General features: G+C 40.5%; 2 protein-coding genes across 2 annotated transcripts; one reads left to right on the forward strand and one right to left on the reverse strand.

The window, feature by feature from the left end:
* Positions 1-490: 490 nt before the first annotated feature.
* maf1a (MAF1 homolog, negative regulator of RNA polymerase III a) lies at positions 491-8,823 on the forward strand. The gene is made up of 6 exons (XM_010881388.3): positions 491-1,353; positions 1,469-1,597; positions 1,977-2,139; positions 3,163-3,284; positions 3,578-3,697; positions 6,070-8,823. Exons 1-6 carry the CDS (start codon positions 1,271-1,273, stop codon positions 6,164-6,166), a joined length of 714 nt encoding a protein of 237 aa, XP_010879690.1. The 5' UTR covers positions 491-1,270; the 3' UTR covers positions 6,167-8,823.
* A 392-nt stretch (positions 8,824-9,215) lies between these two features.
* trib3 (tribbles pseudokinase 3) lies at positions 9,216-14,078 on the reverse strand. The gene is made up of 4 exons (XM_010881387.3): positions 13,265-14,078; positions 12,130-12,435; positions 11,580-11,872; positions 9,216-11,180 (listed from the first exon to the last, which is right to left on the reverse strand). The coding sequence occupies exons 2-4, from the start codon at positions 12,433-12,435 to the stop codon at positions 10,709-10,711; spliced, it is 1,071 nt and encodes a 356-aa protein (XP_010879689.1). The 5' UTR covers positions 13,265-14,078; the 3' UTR covers positions 9,216-10,708.
* Between the last annotated feature and the right edge of the window lie 6,489 nt (positions 14,079-20,567).

The raw sequence follows: 20,567 nt of genomic DNA on the forward strand, positions 1-20,567 counted from the left end.
TAGGCAAACTGTAGCGGGTCAAATGTTGCTAAGAGTAGCAGGGCAGGGTTGCCAAATTCTTTTGACTGTAAACCACTGTAAATCACCCGCAGACTCCACAAAAAACTGCCCGAACGCTATTTTTTCTATATAACCCTACCAGTAAATCGCCCCGCACAAGCCCATTTTTGCCCGAACACTGTCATTAAAAAGAGACAAATTTAACAGGAAACTACCCAATCTGGCAGGGCTAGTGCAGGGGGACCTCAGTCCGTTAAGATTTATAAAATACATTTTATGGATTGATTGGTTGATAGTTACGCTGTAACAACAAGACATACTTTGTCACACAGACCCAAGATCTTCAAAAAATATTAGGGTATTATTCATATCCAGAAAGAAAGAAACCTATTTTCGCCGAATGAATACAGGTTTTAATAACGACGTCATTGCATGTTTATGTGGCTTCTGTTGTGTCGCCCCCTCGTGGCTAAATGTGGTAAAAGAGGAACTGTGCTTGTAGAGAGGAAGTGCCTGCTATACTGAGGAAGGATCAAAACAGCAACATTTGGTAGCTGTTTATACAGACAAATTCAGGTGTATTTCGAAGGCGAAAGGCTTCGAGAAGCCTGGGATTTCTCTTCAACTTCTGATACAAAAGCTGGGATGAATAATTTTGTATGTAATTTCAGTTTATTTAATGGCAGGTATTGGAAATTTCACAGTAAAAAGGAAGACATTTTTATCAGACATATAAGTGCCTTAAGCCCTCGGCAAAGATCTTTACATAATCCGTAAACTATTAGTGCATTATTGAATGTAAGGTTAGTGTTTGAAATCGGTTACTTTTGGTGTTGAATGATATTGAGTAAGCACTACATAAACCGAACTGTTTTGCGCGCGCGAGCTGAGGATCTCCACGGCCCGTAGTCCAAGATCGGAAAGATTTCATTGCAAAGCAAGCTTTTTATTGCTGTTTAGCAAGATAACTAGTTTAACTAGTTAGTTGTAAAATGTAGTCAGCTGGATAAGCCTGAAACGTTTGACTGAGTCACTATTTTCTGGTGCAGTGCATAAAGCTAATTGTTATGTATATTAGCTAAATTAGTCCGACCGTTGTTCATTTGCTATATTGTGTGTACGAATTACTGTACACAGACAATTAATTTTTCGGAATTGACCTGGCGGGTAGATGTACTGTTGTGTCCAAGCACCGTGGCTATAGTCAGGTAATGAGTTTGTACTCACTGAAATATTAATATTTTGCGTAACAATAAAATAAATAATAAAGATGAAACTCCTGGAAAATTCAAGTTTTGAAGCCATAAACACAAGACTCACCATTGAAACGGGGGACTGTCAGATAATAGGAAGGTACGTTCTCAACACTTCAGTAGTGCCACCTGCTCATCAACGCAGAACTACACGTTGACCAACGTTGGCACAGAAGTGGATGCCTGATGTGAAGAACTATTCTGTTTCTCCTCAGGATTGAAAGCTACTCATGCAAAATGGCAGGAGAGGACAAGCAGATGTTCAAGCAGTTCTGTCAGGAGGGACTGCCTCATGTCCTGGAAGCCCTGTCCCCTCCACAGACTTCGGGAATCAGCCCCAACAAGTAAGAATTAAGTCCATACCACCCCACCCGTGAAAATACATGGAGGTCTATTCAGTAATGGTGAGAGGGTCAGTGTTTTACAGATAAATAGAACTTATACTTGTAGAGCACCTTATGGATTTAATGTACAACAGCGAATGTGGTCTTTAAATTCACCATTTTAATTATTAATCTTATGACATTTTCTGTATGTTTTCTGAAATGCCCGTGTCCTGGTCACATGAAAACCAACTGGAGTGCTGTAGTTCCAGTCAAAATCAAACAGAACGTTAAAATGTCCAGTATTGACTACAAGTGTGCACCGTTGTTGACTGGTCATGTTCATCACACGACAGTCTGGAGACTAGAGTCTTTCTGTGATTTGGTGCTGTGGTTGCAGGTTGAGTCAGAGTGGAGACGAGGGAGAAGGGCCTCTCTCTGATAAGTGCAGCCGGAAGACTCTCTTCTACCTTATCGCCACCCTCAATGAGTCCTTCCGCCCCGACTACGACTTCAGCCGCACCAAAAGCCATGACTTCAGCAGAGAGCCCAGCCTTAACTGGGTGAGGTTCTATATAAAGACTGTGTTGGCATTAAAAGCTGTCCAAGTGCCTCTTTCTTAATTTGAAAATGTTTTGAACATGCCAGATACCCTGGAAACTATAGCGGTACGTTGATTATGATGCCCACTCAAACCTTCAGTATTCTTAAAGGAAGATTAGAAGATGTGGCATTATGGTGCACTGGTCAGTTATACAGTTAAAAGCTGTTTTGAAGTCTGAGTTTAATGATCAGATATACAGTAAAAAGACATGTAAAAGTCTTAGTTTAATGATCAGTTTTATAGTTAAAAGCTGTGTTAAAGTCTGTGTTTAATGATCAGTTATACAGTTAAACGCTGTGTTAAAGTCTGAGTTTAATCATCAATTAAAAGACTTGTAAAAGTCTTAGTTTAATCATCAGTTATACAGTTAAAAGCTGTTTTAAAGTCTGAGTTTAATGATTAGTTATACAGTTAAAAGCCTTGTTAGTCTGAGTTTAATGATCAGTCATACAGTTAAAAGCTGTGTTAGTCTGAGATTAATGATTAGTTATACAGTTAAAAGCCTTGTTAGTCTGAGTTTAATGATCAGTCATACAGTTAAAAGCTGTGTTAGTCTGAGATTAATGATTAGTTATACAGTTAAAAGCCTTGTTAGTCTGAGTTTAATCATCAGTTAAAAGCCTGAGTTTTAACATCTCCTAGGCCGCATGACAGTGCCTTTATGCCTCATGCTGCTACCTCGTGCTGCTGGTATGAATTGCTTACGGCAGAACCAGCATGTTTTGCATCATGGATTTCACCACACAGCAGCAAGAGTCAACTGGGCTTGACGGGCCGAGGCAGCTTGTACACAACCCAAAGCCTGTGTGGTCTCATGTGGTATGAGACTGTAATCCGTTACCTGGGGGACCAAAGCCTTGGGATGAGGACTAACCAATCAGCCCCAGAATGTGTATTATTAACCAGTTGGTTCCGGTCCTCAATGCCAGCTGGCATTGGTTATGGGTTTGTATGGCGTTGTTAACACGGTCTGTGGCCTCAGGTTTTCAATGCGGTGAACAGCAGTCTGTCAGCGGCGGTTGGGGAGGAGTACAGTCGGCTACAGCCCCAGTTGTGGGAGGCTATCGGCTCAGAGATCTGCCTTTCGGAATGTGACATCTACAGGTGAGCCCTGTCTCATTCCTTGGGAGGGGGTCTGGTATTTGTGCCTCGGAGTTGGCAGTGATATCACCAGGAAATAATCTGACAAGAGCACTACTGTATTGCTTACAACCATCTGAATCTTTCAGATCAATAAAATATATATATATATATATATATATATATATATATATATATATACATGGTGCTGTTTTCACAGGGCGATATTCAATGTTATGTGTGATTTGGTTTTCTTGGAGTCAAACATGCAGTTTGTTAATCAGAATGTTAAGGCCTTTTTGATTTGGATTGTACAGCTATAACCCAGACCTGGATTCTGACCCGTACGGAGAGGAGGGCAACATGTGGTCCTTCAACTACTTCTTCTATAACAAGAGGATGAAGAGGATTGTCTTTTTCACATGCCGCTCAGTCAGGTAAGATGGGAGACTGCAAAGAGCACCATCAGAGAGTAGTTCTCTCTTTACTGAAAGTAAATTTGGAATTGTACTGTACAACCCCAATAGGTCACATGTGAGGTCACTCCAATGTGCTCTGCTGTTCAAAAAGGTTTTTGAGAGTTAATACTGTATGTAATACTTTTAGGTCAATCTAATATCTATGAAATAATGTTCTTACTTTATTATGTTTTTGGTCCAAACACTTCTTAGTAGACCTCTGAGATATATTTGTTGAGGAATAGATCTTGGGAATATTATAAAAATTGCTAAAGCATTGAATGTTCCAAGGGGCATTGTGGCCTCCATCATTATGAAATGGAACAGGTTTGGAACCACCAACACTCTTCCTAGAAATGGCCTCACAGCCAACCTAAGTAAACAGTCAAGGAGGGCCTTGTTCAGAAAGGTGACCAAGAACTGAATGGCCACTCTAACAGAGCTTCAGAGTGTCTGCAGAGATGGGAGAACCTGTTAGAAGGACAACAGTCAGCATCATCATGTATTTACACTCTTGTGTAAAAGTCATATGACCTGCTGGCTGAAGGAGCATGAGGAAAAAGATTGGTCTTTTAGAAGCATACCCAAAATGACCCAAAGCTGTGATTGCTGACCAAGGTGCTTCTACAAATACTGAATAAGGGGTCTGAATACTGTTTCACTTGTTGTTGTTTTTATTTCTTTTTTATTAATTGTCACACATTTCCAAAAATGTGTTTTCTCTTTGTCGTTATTGGGAATTTAAATTAATTTAGTCAGGGCAAAATAAATGTTGTCAGTTATAAATTAATTCCTCTACTCATGGAGAAAGTGAACACTACACATATTTATGTTCACTACAAATACTATTGTTTAAAATATATCATTCAATGTAGTGTCATAAAGTTCATACAACACATTTTCTACCTTAAAAAGATAATACTGACAAACTTTGTGTTAGGTTCCTTAAATTATTTGAGATAACCGATTCTAGCCCAAATACATTTTTGCAGATTAGGTAAGTTCTTGCAGTGTTTTTACTTCAAATGAACTGTTACAGTCCAATTATATCCATATTGACAATTTTAAAACCATCCTTTGTCTATTTCCAAATGTCCTGGGACAAGATGTGTAAGGTATACCACCCAATCTTATTTTCAGTTAACTATAGCTCACAGAATTTGAATGTGCAGTTGGCGTGTCAGTGGTCTGGGTACGGTTTTCATGTAGTTGTTACAAAATGAACGTGGTTGATTTTAGACAATGTAACTGCATATTGACATTACAGTCAACAAAGCATATGCACAAAAATCAATGAATACATGATAAATATCCTGGGTAGTGATGAATGGATGAAATACAAATAGCCTACTAGTCCAGGACTGCTTTTGTGCTGTAGCTTAGAGGGGATGGTCTGTTGCCTCACAAGATCCCCCAATTTTGGTCAGTCTCAACATCAACAGTGAAGAGGTGACTTGGGGTGCTGGCGTTCTAGGCAGAGTTCTTCTTCGGTCCAGTTTTTGTGTTTTTTCTTTCCCCATCTAAATCTTTTCTTTGTATTGGCCAGTCTGGGATATGGCTTTTTCTTTGCAACTCTGCCAAAAAGGCCAACATCCCAGAGTCGCCTCTTCACTGTTGATGTTGAGACTGGTGTTTTGCGAGTCCTATTTAATGAAGCTACCAGTAGAGGACCTGTGAGGCATCTGTTTCGCAAAGTAGACACTAATATATTTGTCCTCTTGCTCAGTTGTGTGCCGTGGCCCCCCACTCCTCTTTCTATTCTGTTAGAGCCAGTTTGCGCTGTTCTGTGGAGGGAGTAGTACACTGTTATAAGAGATCTTCAGTTTGTTGGCAATTTCTCACATGGAATAGCTCGACATTTCTCAGAACAAGAATACCCTGACGAGTTTCAGAAGAAAGTTCTTTGTTTCTGGCCGTTTTGAGTCTGTAATCGAACCCACAAATGCTGACGCTGAGGATACTGAACTAGTCTGAAGGCGGACAGTTGTTTTGCTTCTTTAATCAGCACAAATGTTCTCAGCAGTGTTAACATAATTGCAAAAGGGTTTTCTAATGATCAATTAGCTTTTTAAATGTATAAACCTGGACTAGCAAACACAATGAGCCAATGGAACACAGAAGTGATGGTTGCTGATAATGGGCCTCTATACTCCTATGTAGATATTCCAGCTACATTTGTCATTTGCAACATTGACAATGTCTATACTGTATTTACTTGTAAACATCAATTTGATGTTATTTTAATGGACAAAAATGTTTCTTCTTTCAAAAACAACGACATTTCTAAGTGCCCCCTAACTTTTGAATGGCAGTGTATATTAAGAGTTTTGTGGGTTTTGTCTGCGTTTTAGCTTATTTATGGCCCCGCGGGACTCTGGCATTGGCAACGAACTGGATCTGGAGCTGGATGAAGATTGCTATGATGAGAAAATGGATGATGAGAGTTGAGAGGGGCACAGGCATAATCTTTGCATTTCTTCAAATTTTTACCCTTAAAATCTGAAATGTGGTTGGATATCTGTTACTTATGTTGAGTTTGGACATATTGCATTGTTTTTCCATCACTATGATCTCTAGCTACCTTTCTTTTTGTGTGTGTTTTTGGTTTGACTTTGTGTTATAAAAAGCTCTTTGTGTTATAAAAAGCTCTTTGTGTTATAAAAAGCTCTTTGTGTTATAACTTGTTTGCTTTATTTAAGCAACTTTATAAATTTGTATGGTCATGTTCTGTTTTATTTTTTTGGTTTTACCATTCCAAAGTGCTGTTCTTACCAACTTAACACTCTAGGGTTCTCAGACTGCATGCTTGAGGGCAATTTTGAACACCAGGGGGCAGACTTAACTGTAGCTACATTCATGAAACTCCTGTTTGCCAATGGCCAAAACAATACTGTTGCTTCAATCTCAGCTGATGGATAAGTCATATACCAACTTGAATCATTCTGCCTCTTGGGTAGGTTCTACCTTCAATATCAATGCTTGTCAAACTGATTACTTGTGTTTTATAAGACAGTAAATACTATTTTGCTACATCTGTGTTCCAAATGAATGTTAATACTCAACTCTATTATGTTTTTGGGACCTGTGTAATTCTCACACCAAATACAAACACTTCTTGTAGAGTGTAATTTTTAAACCTAATTTACATATCTTGTACTTTCATATAACTTTTAAGGAATTACTTTAGTTCAATCCATTTTTATTTTATGATGATTGGATGGGCTTAGTTACAGGTCTCTGAAAATTGCTTTCCCACTTTGTGTTTTTCTATACTTTCATTTTAGACCTAGTTTCAAGACAATATCTAGAGTCTTTATATACTTCATTCTTCTAAAACTCCCAGTAGAGGTCAGTCATTCCACTCGTAGAAATGTTATTATCAGTTTAGCATGATGGGAATGTACTTGATGTACAGTAATGGATTTGTAACTAATGGGGCAACTCAAGGCAGGAGATTTGGGCTCAGGCAGTATAGTGTGAATGGTTGGTTAGCTGGTTTTAGATTGCCTTCAGCCTGTATCAGTATTGCATTGTCATATTGACTACTGGCTGGACAGCGTTACTCTGTGGCATGCGGCTTGCTCTTTCCTGTTTTAAGTCAAATGTGAAATAGACTCAATATTTGTACAAAATGGTATGAAGATTCATAATTTGTACAGTATGGTAGAAAGACTTGGTAATGTGAAGTTGCATCCAGCCCTTCTATGGGCTGTAATGTGTGGTTATGTATATGTATGTATATATATATATATATATCTGCCTTTAGTGTAGAACATGCTTCCTGGAGATGTTGTTAGATGTTGATACAAGAAACAAATTTGAAGTCCTGAATTTATTTCCGTATTGGTTTTAAATATCAACAACATCCAGTGATCAGTATATCGGCTTAAGACAAGCACATAGATATGGCTACAGTACACACTTCCTTGATTGTCTTTGATTGTTTCTACTGAACCAGCTGTTAGACATATATACAACACTGTTGATTTATGTCATGTCCAATGTAACCCATATGTAAGAACAAGGTGGTTGTCAAGGTATCATAATGTAAAGGCTTTTTTTGTCTCAGACTTTTTTTGTCTCAGCAATGTGGCCCAATAAATACTAAGAAACAAGCTTCCAACTAACTTTTTTATTAGCAGGACTAGATTTCTCTCATTGTGTCATTATTATTCCGACAACTTCCATTAATTCTAAAGCCTAAACAATAAAAGATAATACAAACCAACTCTTCAATATTTAGACTACTCTGACACGTGTTGCTGAGAAGGTGGTTTTGTTGGATTTGATAAAGCATTTCAATGGGGAAATGCTACTTGAATTGGGCCAAAACCAAACAATCTGGACATTCCTCCTATCTTGTTCAAGCGATAAACTCCTATCCAATTTGATGTTTTTGAACCATTCAAGCTAGAGAGATTAAACCCGTTTTTTTGCACATGGTTAGGTTATCACAATGTATAATGCCTGAATGTTTATTAACGATATATATTAATTTGCTTAATTTTCATATTAAGCATTCATTAATGCTAAAATACTATCTCTGGTAGCGTTCACGCTAAAGAGATCAAACCAATGTTGTTTTATAAGATTTTACTAACCCAATGTAAAATATTTAAGTCAATCAAATTTTCAATCAAATTTATTTATAAAGCCCTTTGTGACAACTGCTGTTGTATAAAGTGCTTTACAGAGACACCCGGCCTTAAACCCCAAGGAGCAAACAACAGTAGTGTTGGATTACAGTTTAAGTATTGACTATGACTATATTAACAAGCTTATTTTGCATAAGTTGCATTCATTCTAAATCAATATCTCTTGAACCGTTCAAGCTAAGGACACCACAACCACTTTGTCTCAAATGTTTAAGCTACCCAGCTTAAATACATATTAAGACATTGACTGACTATATTCCATATAACTTTTTAAATGTAAACATGCTGACAAGCACAATGCATTTTCTGATTTAGTGATTTGTCCGTGATAAGGTTAAATCAGAAAGACGCTCCCACTGACAGCTAAAATGTCATACATGTGATTTTGTTTCACAAAACCTGTATCCTCTGGTTTGTCAATTCATGTAAATAAAGGTATTGAATAAAACAGCCTCACTGCCCCATTTTTACAACAATTATATAAATGTGTAGTTCTTTACAAACTAGGGCACAGTATTCCTGTGTGTTATTAAACCCGATCAAAGTATTCAATGAGACTAGTAGATCAGTGATATTGTGCATAGCTGTGAATCAACTCTTCTCGTGCTGTTAAGCATAACTTGGTCATAGCATCTGACCTTGCAGTTCTAACTTTGTTGTTTTCTGCTGCAAATACAACACTAGTATGCAATGTTGGTTTGTAGTCTATAAATCATTTATTGATTCCAGGATCTATTTACCTGACCCTGACTATGAAAATAGTGATTGGGTAATAAACAAGTGTGTTACAACCATCTCTGACGACAAAGCTTGGCTTAAATGCAAAAACAAAACTGATTGGCAAACAGCTGGACGGGTTTAATTTTTTTACTGGCAACAACAAAAATACTTGTTTACAAAAGTACATCCACCAACCCTCCAACAAAAGAACAACAAATGTAGTGTACTTTCTTTGCATTATCGAAAATAACAAAAGAAAAACATTATTTACAAAGATTACAATAAGAGCTATGGCAAAGTGAAGAACATAGTGGGTTCTGAGATGTATTCAGGGTCAGCAAACTGCATGCAGGCATCGTCACAACTAACATCATTCCCTAATGTATGTGGTGCCCTTGTTTCCTCAGGCCAACGGATACACCATTATATGGGCAATTAAGATTTTTTTTACAGTACACTACAGCACTGTATCCTTCAGGACTGAACCCACTGCACAATATTCTTCTACAGACATGAACTCACGCCTGAAGTCATGATGACTACACTTGTCTGGGGATCTAGACAATGTCTTCATGCTGACTGACATTACATGTTCTTCAGAAAACAAACCCTGTGACAGAGTTGAACAATAACTGAATCACACATCACTAAACCTGACTTGGCACACTAAGTGATGATTGAGGGTAGCTTACGTCTTTGGTAAAGCAAAGCTTGGTGAAATTCTGATAGGGATATGCTATAAGAGGGGAGGAGGACTACTCAACATAAACTGTTGAAAACAAGGCACTTTAATGGTTGGTTACGATCCAAATGTCACTTTAAAATACATATGTAAACAAAAGTACAAACAAACAAAGGCACAAACTGTGCATCAAGTATTCCAGGATTTTGTCAAGTTCAGAAGTGTCAGGTATCAGTCCTTTCAGACATACATCTTCAATTTAGTGTTCCCAAATCCCAACAGATTTGTTCAGAATCTCAAAACTGGTCAATTTACTGCTTTTGCAAAGGGCAATACTGTGGAACAGACTGCTTCTATAATGGGGCAGGGTATCTGAGGGCTGTTTCCACCTGCTCTTCCCACCGAGTAAAACAAAAAATTATTCCATTACTTAAAGCAAAATAGTAGCTTTTGAAAAGCACCTTCCTTAATGTTACTCTGCAGGGTGTGTGAGCCCAACTCAAAAGAGGCGCCCACAGCCAGAAGATCCAGTCGTTACTGCTCTGTGTAACTGCAACATCACTACCTACACACATGCTTCATGATACAGAGCGAAATAATACATTTGGTAAATCTTTAGATTAAGAGCCCTGGATAACACGATCATAACTTCTTTAAATCAAAACTTCAACATCTATCCATACTAAAGTCTAACAGCAGAGCAGAATAAAATACCGAACTCCTGCATTCAGACACTAGAATATGAGGTTAACTTAAGCCATTTGCAATGCCTTATAACTACGTTATGTTTCTTAAGTGTCACCAAACATTTCAGGTAGGTAGGGAAAAACCCTTGCATTATCAGTATACCTTGTACAGAGATTATACTGCGAAACTTGTGTCAGAGGGACATAGTAGACAATGGACAGAAGGAAATTTTCATTGATTTTCCTCCTAGAAACAGCCTGTACCCTCATCGTCTTCTGTGTAGCTGGGGACCACCTGATCAGTGCAGTTCCTGGAGTTGAGGTGCATATTGGGAGGTGTTGTGTGGTTGGAACAGTTCAACCATGGGTGGAGAAGCAGCTCTGAGGCCTCCAGTCTCTCTGAGGGCGCTTTACGCAGCATGCAGCGCACCAATGACTTGGCCCGCACCGAGAGCGACTCTGGCACCGTGAAAGCCCCCCGGCGGATCTTACTAAAGAGCGCCGCAGGTTCCACATCCTGAAACGGATAGCGTCCCACCAGCATGGTGTACAGAACCACGCCCAGGCTCCACACGTCAGCAGCCTTCCCTGAATATGAGTGGCGCGAGTTGAGGATCTCCGGGCCCACATAGGCGGGGCAACCGTGCTTGTCCGTCAGAGAGTCGTCATCCCCGTGGAGCAGACAAGAGTCTTCCAGGTTCTGAAGAACAAGCTTGGTCCTGAAGGGGAAGAAAAACAGAAAGACGTTGAGTCGTCGCTACCGTCATGACTGCCGTGCCCAAACCAGTGTGACGCGTTTCTGCACTGTGAGATTTCAAGCTGGCGCTGTGGTTCTACAGGCAGAATACAGTGGCTTAAATAATTCACATATGAATCACGAGGAAATTACACTTTTGTTTTTTGCGGTCACATGAGATATTTCCTGAAGAACCTCGGTGTCACTTTGACATAACTTCTGATGTGACACAGTGGAGGTGAACACAGTGCACACCCTACGCCTGGCACGCATGTAGCCAAGTCAGCCTTCAAACGACGCACTTGCGCCACACGTCCCAGACATCGAACAGGCGAGCCGAAAGACGACGTTCCACAGTTCAAGGGGAGAGTGAGCTACTAACCTCTGCGGGTCCGTGAAGACGAACTTGCGCAGCTTGAGGTCCCGCAGGACAACACCGTGCTGGTGACAGTGCGCCACTGCTGCTGCCATCTGGCTGAAGAGGTGCACTGACTCCTCCTCCTTGAGCCGTTTGCACGTGCGCACGTACGAGTGCATGTCGCCGTAGTTGCGCTGGAAGAACACGTAGACGTTGTGCTCGCCCGTCACCACCTCTGCCACGCGGCAGATGTTGTCATGGGGCAGCAGGCGCACGTAGGGGGCGATGAGCTCCCGGTAGCGTCTCATACAGAACACCTGGTAGAGGACAGGTTGGTTAGGTTGGAGGTCAAGGTCAAACCGCAGAGACTACGTGAATGTCTCCTCCTGGGTGACAAAGTCATCACAGAACAGCCCCCGGGGCGCTCAATCGTCAAAGAATGTCACATCAAATGGGTTTGCATGTAGGTCAGCTTCTCTGTCTGACAGTTAGTGAAGCTGAAAGTGAAATTAGAGTTTGATTAAATGGCCAAGCCAACACACCACTGAGTGATGGGGCTAGCTACAACACGTACCTTGCAAGTGTACTCCTGTTCTGTTATCCTGTTGATGGCCCTGTAGGTCTCTGTTCCCTCTGTTGGTTCCAGCAGGGCGTAGGGACCAATGCAGGACACACAGTGCTGGTCGGAGCCCCCGTGACCAGGACTGTGGCTCAGGGGTCTGAGGCAGGGGGCCAGGCCAGGGGACGACGGTGGCACACTAAGCCGGGGACGCTTGCACTTCAAGGCCTCCGTCTCGTCCTGAGGGTCGTCCAGCTCAAGCCTTTTCAGGCGCAGGGGGCGGGTAGGTGCGGGGGCAGCAGAGCGTATGTTTCCGCTCATCTGAAAGTGTCACATTGGTTGTTAGTGGGTTTCACTGACATATATGAGTTGGTTGTACATTTGGTGATTGAGTGTAAATACCGAAAATATATTTAACTAAAACAACATTTTAACTGCAGTGACAGAACTACCTAGAAGTTGGTGTTCAAAACTCATTGTCCGTGCACACAGACAATGCATCCGAGACAAAGAGGAACTTTCAGAGTAGACGTGAATCATATCCGCCATTAAACAGTGCCAAATAATAGGCTGAAAGAGCTTGGATGATGCTACGGAGTCTTGACTAATGAGTAGTGTAGCCTGTAGTATGCATTAGCCATTTCAAATTACTGTCATCTCTTTCGAAATGCGGCTCCTAACGTGAGTCATTCACAGCCACCCGAATAAAAAAAAAAGTAAAAATATGTGTACGGACGTCACAAGTCACGTCAGGGTTCCCTTTAGCTTTCTCTTAATTACATTTCTCAGGTATGATTTTTATTATTATCACGAGAAATGTACATTTTCAACATGGAGCTCACATAGGGTCGTGTTATTAGTCAGTTAGTCAAAATATACATTTGTGGAACCGGGCACAACTGGTCAACAAAGTTAGCAATTACAAGAACGAGTGAGCGCAAGCGGTGTTGCGATGATAGACCGGGCGCGAGGAGTGGTAGGGAGAGTTGAACCTTCACTTTCTGAAGTTTAACCTTGCTGTTTCACAACATATGTTTAAAAAAATCTACGTATTCTCAATACAGGCAGAGTTAGCAGACATACCATTCAACCCAAATTAACGATTAAAAACACGGACCATTTGGGGTAGGGTGAAAATATGAACTGTTACCTTGGCCGTGGAAGACAAAGGGGTCCGTTCTTCAAAACCGAACAATGGTATAGTAACTCCAGGTTCGAGTGTAGTGCTTTGCTTGTCAATAAACTCGAAATGTGCAGTAAACGTAGCAAAACCCACGCCGTGTAGAGTAAAACCAGAGGTTGGATGGCTTCAGAAGTTTTTTCTTCCTTCTAAAGGGGATAATGGTTCACCGTAGTCCTTATAACTTAATTACAGTTATGCTGCATGTGCAAATTTATGTCTACATCAAAATAATATTTCAAATGAGAACTGATGGTTCTTGCGCAGGATGCATGTTCACCTATCCAAAGCAGAAGTCCTTGTCAAATTCAATTGCTTATTTTTCTTTGAAGTGTGGCGGTAACACCGGTGTCTACTGTTGGTACAGATGTCTTTGTTCCTTATTCCCGCTGTGTGGTAGCGACTTCTATCCTGGGATTTTCCTTGCGTCTTGAATTGCGCAACGAGTAGATGTTTTCTAAACCGAAGGGTTTTGGCTGAAAACCGAAACAACTTTCTATAAACAAAAAAAATTCAAAGGTAATTTTTTAAAGGCTGCTGTACAATATTGAAGATAGTCTAGTTGTCCAAAGTTGTGGAAACTCGTGGACGCGTCCCAATAAATACAGTAATGATTACTCATAGGGAAAAGTACACGTCCCTTTATTTGGTCACTTGTGCAATAATCCTTTAATATGGAAACTGAGTACCAAAAAGTTAAAAATTCTAATCAGACGTGACCCCACCGACTGCCTGTCTGATTGAAAATAGACCGGACAACGCAGCAGCTTGAAATATCCTTTCTTGTAACAGAAGTGAAGTTGATGATGCGCGATTGAGCATGATTGCAACATCGTAGCTCCACCCCCTGGTCTGACGACATCGGCGGGTGAACCTCGCAATAGTCGCCCCGGCAGTTTACGTCTTGAATGGAACAAAAGAATCGTGCAACGTAAATCTGAAGTTGCAAGGTGTGTTGCAAGTCATTATTAGACATAATAATAATAATTTAACAAAATCCATCTAAGATTAAACATAACCGAATTTCACTAAAATGTGTTTTACTAAACAATATAGTCCACATGCCATAAATAGTACGCAATTTAATTTAAGATGTCCTAAACGGTATTTGGCATACAATTTAAAAAGCTAAAAATTATCACTGTTAACCATATGTTGGAAGGGGTGTGCCACACCCCTTCTTGTGACTCAATAGCAATGATGGTATTGCACCATTCCTCACAATGCCTGCTCTCGGCACGCACATGGGGATGGGTTATTGGTTATAAAACATCAGTTTGATGTTGCAACCATGGAAAAGTAGAGACATGGGTTTTGAAATGAGGAGGGCATTAATCTCATCTCTCTGCTCAAAATATTGCACCTGTAAGAAAAACGTGGCTGCCATTAATAACAAAGCTCCAAAACAAGTAAGTTGGTGGAAAATAACAATGCAAGGACTTAGATAACCTTTGTTCAGCTATTGACATAACCTCCCCTGGCATTGTTCACTTACACACCTGCATGCCTCACTAAATCACACACACACATACACACACACAGGGGTGTAAACACATAATTTTTGTTAATGAGACAAATCCATATTTTGTTTCTGCACCGCTTTTAATGCATTGGCCTTGTGCATAACGAGTTGAGTGACAAACAACAGATAAATGTTCCTTTCATATCTGTCTTTTTGTGACTCTGGGGAGGATGTACTGCCTCATAATGGTGTGGTCGTGAGCTGAGTCAGATGGTGTGTGTTTGTGTGTGTGTATATGTATACACATGTAAGCATGTGTGGGTGAGGGAAGCTTCCTGTGGCTGTTCTGTGATGACTTTAGCTAGCCCTGAGTGGGAGATCATCTTTTAAAATGGAAACATTTCAGTCGCACACAGTGTTGCATGAGTGCTACAGAGATTGCCTAAGGCTACAGCCGTAAAATTGTCCCTCGTCGCAATGAAACACGGCAGCACTAAATACATCTAAATATTCTCTGGGTGTATTTCTCCCCCTGCCTGCCTGCTGCCTCAATCTCCCTACATTCACTCTGCCCTCTGTGAGTCACTGTTTGATGTTGAATGAATCATCCTTTGTATCAACACTCACATGGAAGGATTTTGAAACAATTTAATTTGTGTTGGCAACCTAGCTGCTAATAGAGCAATAATAATCCAATACACAGCAATATGAGGAAATTGATTAGTGGGGAAAATGACTGGATTTCTTTGAAACCCTCTGCTGTGTTGAAGTCATACTTCCTGGATTTCAAAACAGTAGGCCTGATATCACCATGGGAGATAAGTTGCTGTTCTCACAGTGGTGTGGCTGGTTGGTGGAGTCACATAGCTGTCATGATAAGTCATGCAACAGAATGTACCTGTAACCCATACCCGATGTTCTGTGGTAGAGTAGTCACTGCCTGGGGCACATGCACTGGAGGCAATGGGGCTGCCTGCCAAGTGTCAATGTCTTGTTAAGAAAGCGATAGAGCCCAGCACTACTGAGTTTTGGAGGTCACATGCTGTCTGCTGGTGTCAGTCGCACATGTAAGAGGGTTAGCTCAATTAGCCCCATTTACAAAGAGGCTATAGCTATACTATGTCTGTGGGTAATTGGATTAGCAAAGCTTCCAGGGGTTTCAATGGCTCCTTTGGAGTTTGGCTATTCAGCTATCAGGATGCAGAGAGCAGTACAGTGAAGTTCCTGGCATTCACAACAGACAAACAGCAACTGGGCCTGTTCCCACTACTGTACTTGGGATTCAGTCAGTGGAAAGAAAAGGGCAGGTTTGGAGCATTGCATCATGCTGCTTTTGTGGTGGATGGTTCCCTGTTAGGGAAAACATTGGCAGGACTTTTTAACAGGAAGATAAATAACTGCAGAGCCAGCCATACACGGGCTGGCTTCGCTCTGGCATGGCCACATCATTGCAAGCGATTACAAAAGCAGAAATTCCATTGCAGCGACAGGTCCTTTTTGCATAAACAAGTTATTCAGCAATGTTGTTCTCAGACAGAGTACCTGCTGCTCTGACCATGCAGCTGTTTACATGCCCTCCAAGGGCCTCTATATTAATAGCCTATTTATCTTTATATATAAATAATTAACTTAATACTTGGACCATAAAAGTGTAATTTATCTGAATAACCAAACGAAACTGTGTTGTAATAAAGCTTCATAAACTGATTCACTTTTTCCACTTAACTGATGATTTTGTCTGGTTTGCTTTTTGTTTTGCCTGTATTAAGGCCTATCCGAGTGATCACTGTAATAACTTCATCAGACCTTTTTAGAGACCTATCGTAGCCCTACACCTCATCAGACGTTCAGCCCTAGTCTGTTTACAGATCAAGGTGTTAGCTTACATTATGACTGGCCTTTAACATCTAACTGCTGGCTGCGGGGGAACAGCTCCACAACACACTGCAGGAGTGGGGGTGTTTGTGTATTGCGTGGGAAGGCACAGTTTGTGTATTGCAGTTGGTTTCTAATCGTTCATTAATGTCTAATCAGGAAAAGGGAGCTTTGCCCTTTGAGGAAGCAGTAAATCCCCAAAGCCTTCCCCCTCCTACCACTTCACCAGTCCCCACTGATTTCTTCATTCCTGCTACGTGACGTCAGAGTAGTGATTTTCATGTTCTTTGCGCTAGCAGTATTCTCTGCACCTGCGTGACAGTTTCAAACCATTTCTAAAATGACCCATCCTAAAGGTTGTTGTGCGAGCAATTCACGGAGATCCATAACTGTATACCGTTTTAAATCCACAGATTCCACACTCCCAATGCAATGTGAACCATTCAGTTGTTCTCAGCAGCAGTGGTAAAGTTAGCATCGAGGCAGGTGCTGATTAGCGTGCAGATTCTCTGCAATTTTACACCTCCACCACAAATTATCATGCAAAACCATTTTGGTCTCCCTGACCATTTTCATCACCATTTTCAATTCATAAACTAATTGTTAATATGAAGATACGTCCGACTTGTTTATTTGCTGAACTTGGCATACGATTAAGTACAATTAATGGAGTTTACAAATATTGACTTGTAGTTGACTACAGCATTGGTTGTCAGGGATCTTATTTAAATATATTTGTATAGATTCTTTTAACGTTTTATTGCACATGATAGAGCAGAGACCACTCTAGGCCATAACATGATTCCAGTTAAAAACTACAGCATAGCTTCATTATATTGTATACATACCTTTTATTATCAGTTTGTAGTCAAATTAGTTTCTCCAGAAACTGTACCCTGCACAATTCTCTGAGACCTAATCCTTGTAAACCTATGCCCTCTTCTAGTTTTAGCAAACAGCTGTTCTGGGTACTGACCAAACTGAATGCTTCCGTCTGGTGGGAGCTTAGTGTCTGCTAGGACTTGTTATAGGAAGGACGCGCTGCCGCCTCTGGCTAATCCATTCTACGGTATACTGTAGTGTACTATTGCCATTGGAGCGACTTGGTCATTCACACCAATTTCAAACACCTGTGAGAATTGGCAACCATGGCATCTCCTAACAGCCCTCCATTGTCTGTTTTGCTAAAGGTGTCTCGCTTGACCTGTTCTTTTATAAAATGACAACATCTAGGTATTATAAATGATAACATGTGGACCCACTTCAGATTGATTCAATGTTTTGCCTGTTCTAAATGGGGAAGGCAGGTTGTGGCGTGTAGAGATACAGTAGCAAACCCATTCTGTTGGCCTCAGAGAATGCAAGGTTACACTGGATCCTGTCATTGGTCACAACTGTTGCCCCGGAAGCATCCCAGACTGCTAAGACTGTTTCACAGTTGGTGTGCCTTCTACTCTCTGGAGCAATCCTCTGAGAGGATCGGGTTGGTTTCACATGTGGCAAAATTCTCTCTCTCTTTCTCTCTCTCTCTCCTTCTCTCTCTCCTTCTCTCTCTCCTTCTCTCTCTCCTTCTCTCTCTCTCTCTGCATGTGTAAAGGTGATAGGATCCACCCATCTTATTTTACAGACCTTCCAGTGCCTACTGGCCCCATTAATTAGTTTGTCATTCCCTCCAGTGTCTTCTGGAATTTTCTGCAAAGCCTAGAAGGACCCCTCAACACTGAACACACTGTCTCTGTGTCAGCTAGCCTGTGCATAACAATATGGGGGGAAAGAAGGTCAGGTGGAGACGTCTTTGCTATTTTAGTTACAGGTGGTGTGAGGTTGTGTAGCATAACTTAAAAGATTGCAAAAACACTCCATATAGTGTGTACTACATGATGAAATATTGAAGAAATGTGTAGGAGGAAAGATGTGAATGTTAATTTAAGTGGTGTATCTGATTATGGGCTTGAGAAAAAGCCAAGCAAGTTTAGCAGTCTCTCGCTTGGATCCAGTCTGTAACTGACTCCGCTTTGTTTTTAAATTCAAATCATCAATCTGTTTAGCAAAACTATCAAATTATTATCAAAGGTCTACCCAGCTAATCAAATTATTATCAATTATTATTATCAGGTCTACCCAGCATTTACCTGTAGTAAATGTACCTGTACCTGTAGTAAATGTACCTGAACGTGTGAATGACTCAGACATGCATACTGACTTGGTACTGGTACCTTTAAATAGCCATGTTATTAATCCTTGTTGTTGTTGTTATTCTTATCACTCCTTGTGGTACTGTTTTTTTTACTTCTATCAGCATTTCTGGAGAAAGGGCCGTAAGTAAGCATTTCATTATTGATAATATCTGTTGGAAAAAAGAATTTGAAAAAAATATATATTTGCTTTGATTTTTAATTTGGATAGCATAGCATGACTCACTGACTTCCTTATTCCTTGCCACTATTTGTTTATTTCAGAGGAAATGTGAGGAATTAACTCACAAACAATGTGGAAAATGCTGAGGTGGAAGGTTCTTGTGAAAGATTTCTCAATAAGAAGTCATGTCCTTAACGATGAAATAATTATTCGGAAGTGATGACCATGAAAGAAACTGAAAGTCAGAATGGTTAGGGATTGCCTCATTTGCTCCACAAGGGTTTGCCCTTGTTTCTTTTCATAGCTGGGTATTTTTTGGTTAATAATTACTCGCTATATTGACAGATTAAGCCTTTTTTCTTACTTGAATGATTTTGTTCCATCAAAAGGAAGAACATACTTTAAAATAACTTAGAATTTGAACTGCTTGAACCTTTTAATTATTTTGCTGTAAGCTATTGCCTAATTTAGCCAATGGAAAGGTACAGCCAATGTCTTTGATCCCTTAACACTGTCTTGTGGCCTTTTCTCTCAAAACAATACAAACCCTGTCTCCACAAAGAACTCCTGCCTGCGTGGGTATGTGAGTCATGTCAAACACATCTTTGAGTCTTGTGTAAACATAGCATGAGGCCTCTGAAACTGAAATGACCTTTTGCAGCCTGTAGCTAAGGGCAACAGATACAATCTCACAAGATCCTTATGACTGTAATAAAATCATATTGCCTGCTAAATTTAATGTTACCAACCTGGCATAGAAGCTAAAAAGCCTGTGTGCTAAATAGAACAGAGCCAGTGGATGCCCAGGTCAATGGAGAATTAGCTAAGACTGTATGCTGAGCAAGCAATCAAATACTGAGAAATGTTTTTTGGTTCTGACTAAGGCCACACACTAAGCCCATTCATGTCCATGTTGTCTATTGCATTGGTGTATCTAACATTACGACACACCAAAACAACTGCAAAAGAGAGAAATACTTGACACAGATCAGCATTTTTTCTTTTTTAAAGCATAAGAAAAAAATGATAATTTTCATAGGTTCAGGAGTAGTCCTTTAGGACTGGGATCAACCAAATGCTAGATTTTTGGTCTAGTGTGGATCGTAATACCTACATACAGTTAGGTCCGGAAATATTTGGACACTGACACAGTTTTCATACTTTTTGCTGTCTACGCCACCACAATTGATTTGAAATGAAACAACCAAGATGCAATTGAAGTGCGGATGTTCAGCTTAAATTCAAAGGGTTGAACAAAAATATTGTATGAAACGTTTAGGAATTGCAACCATTTTCATACACAGTCCCCTTTTTTCAGGGGCTCAAATGTAATTGGACAAATTAACACAATCATAAATTAGCACACTTCAAGCAGGCAATGACTGCTTGAAGTCTGTAATGCATGGACATCACCAAATGCTGGGATTCCTCCTTTGTGATGCTTTGCCAGGCCTTTACTGCAGCTGTCTTGAGTTGTTGTTTGTTCATTGGCCTTTCTGCCTTAGGTCTTGTTTTCAGCAAGTGAAATGCATGCTCGAACAGATTGAGATCATGTGATTGACTCGGTCATTGCAGAAT

Source organism: Esox lucius, chromosome 17 (genome assembly GCF_011004845.1).
Source record: "Esox lucius isolate fEsoLuc1 chromosome 17, fEsoLuc1.pri, whole genome shotgun sequence".
NCBI classification, from domain to species: domain Eukaryota; kingdom Metazoa; phylum Chordata; class Actinopteri; order Esociformes; family Esocidae; genus Esox; species Esox lucius.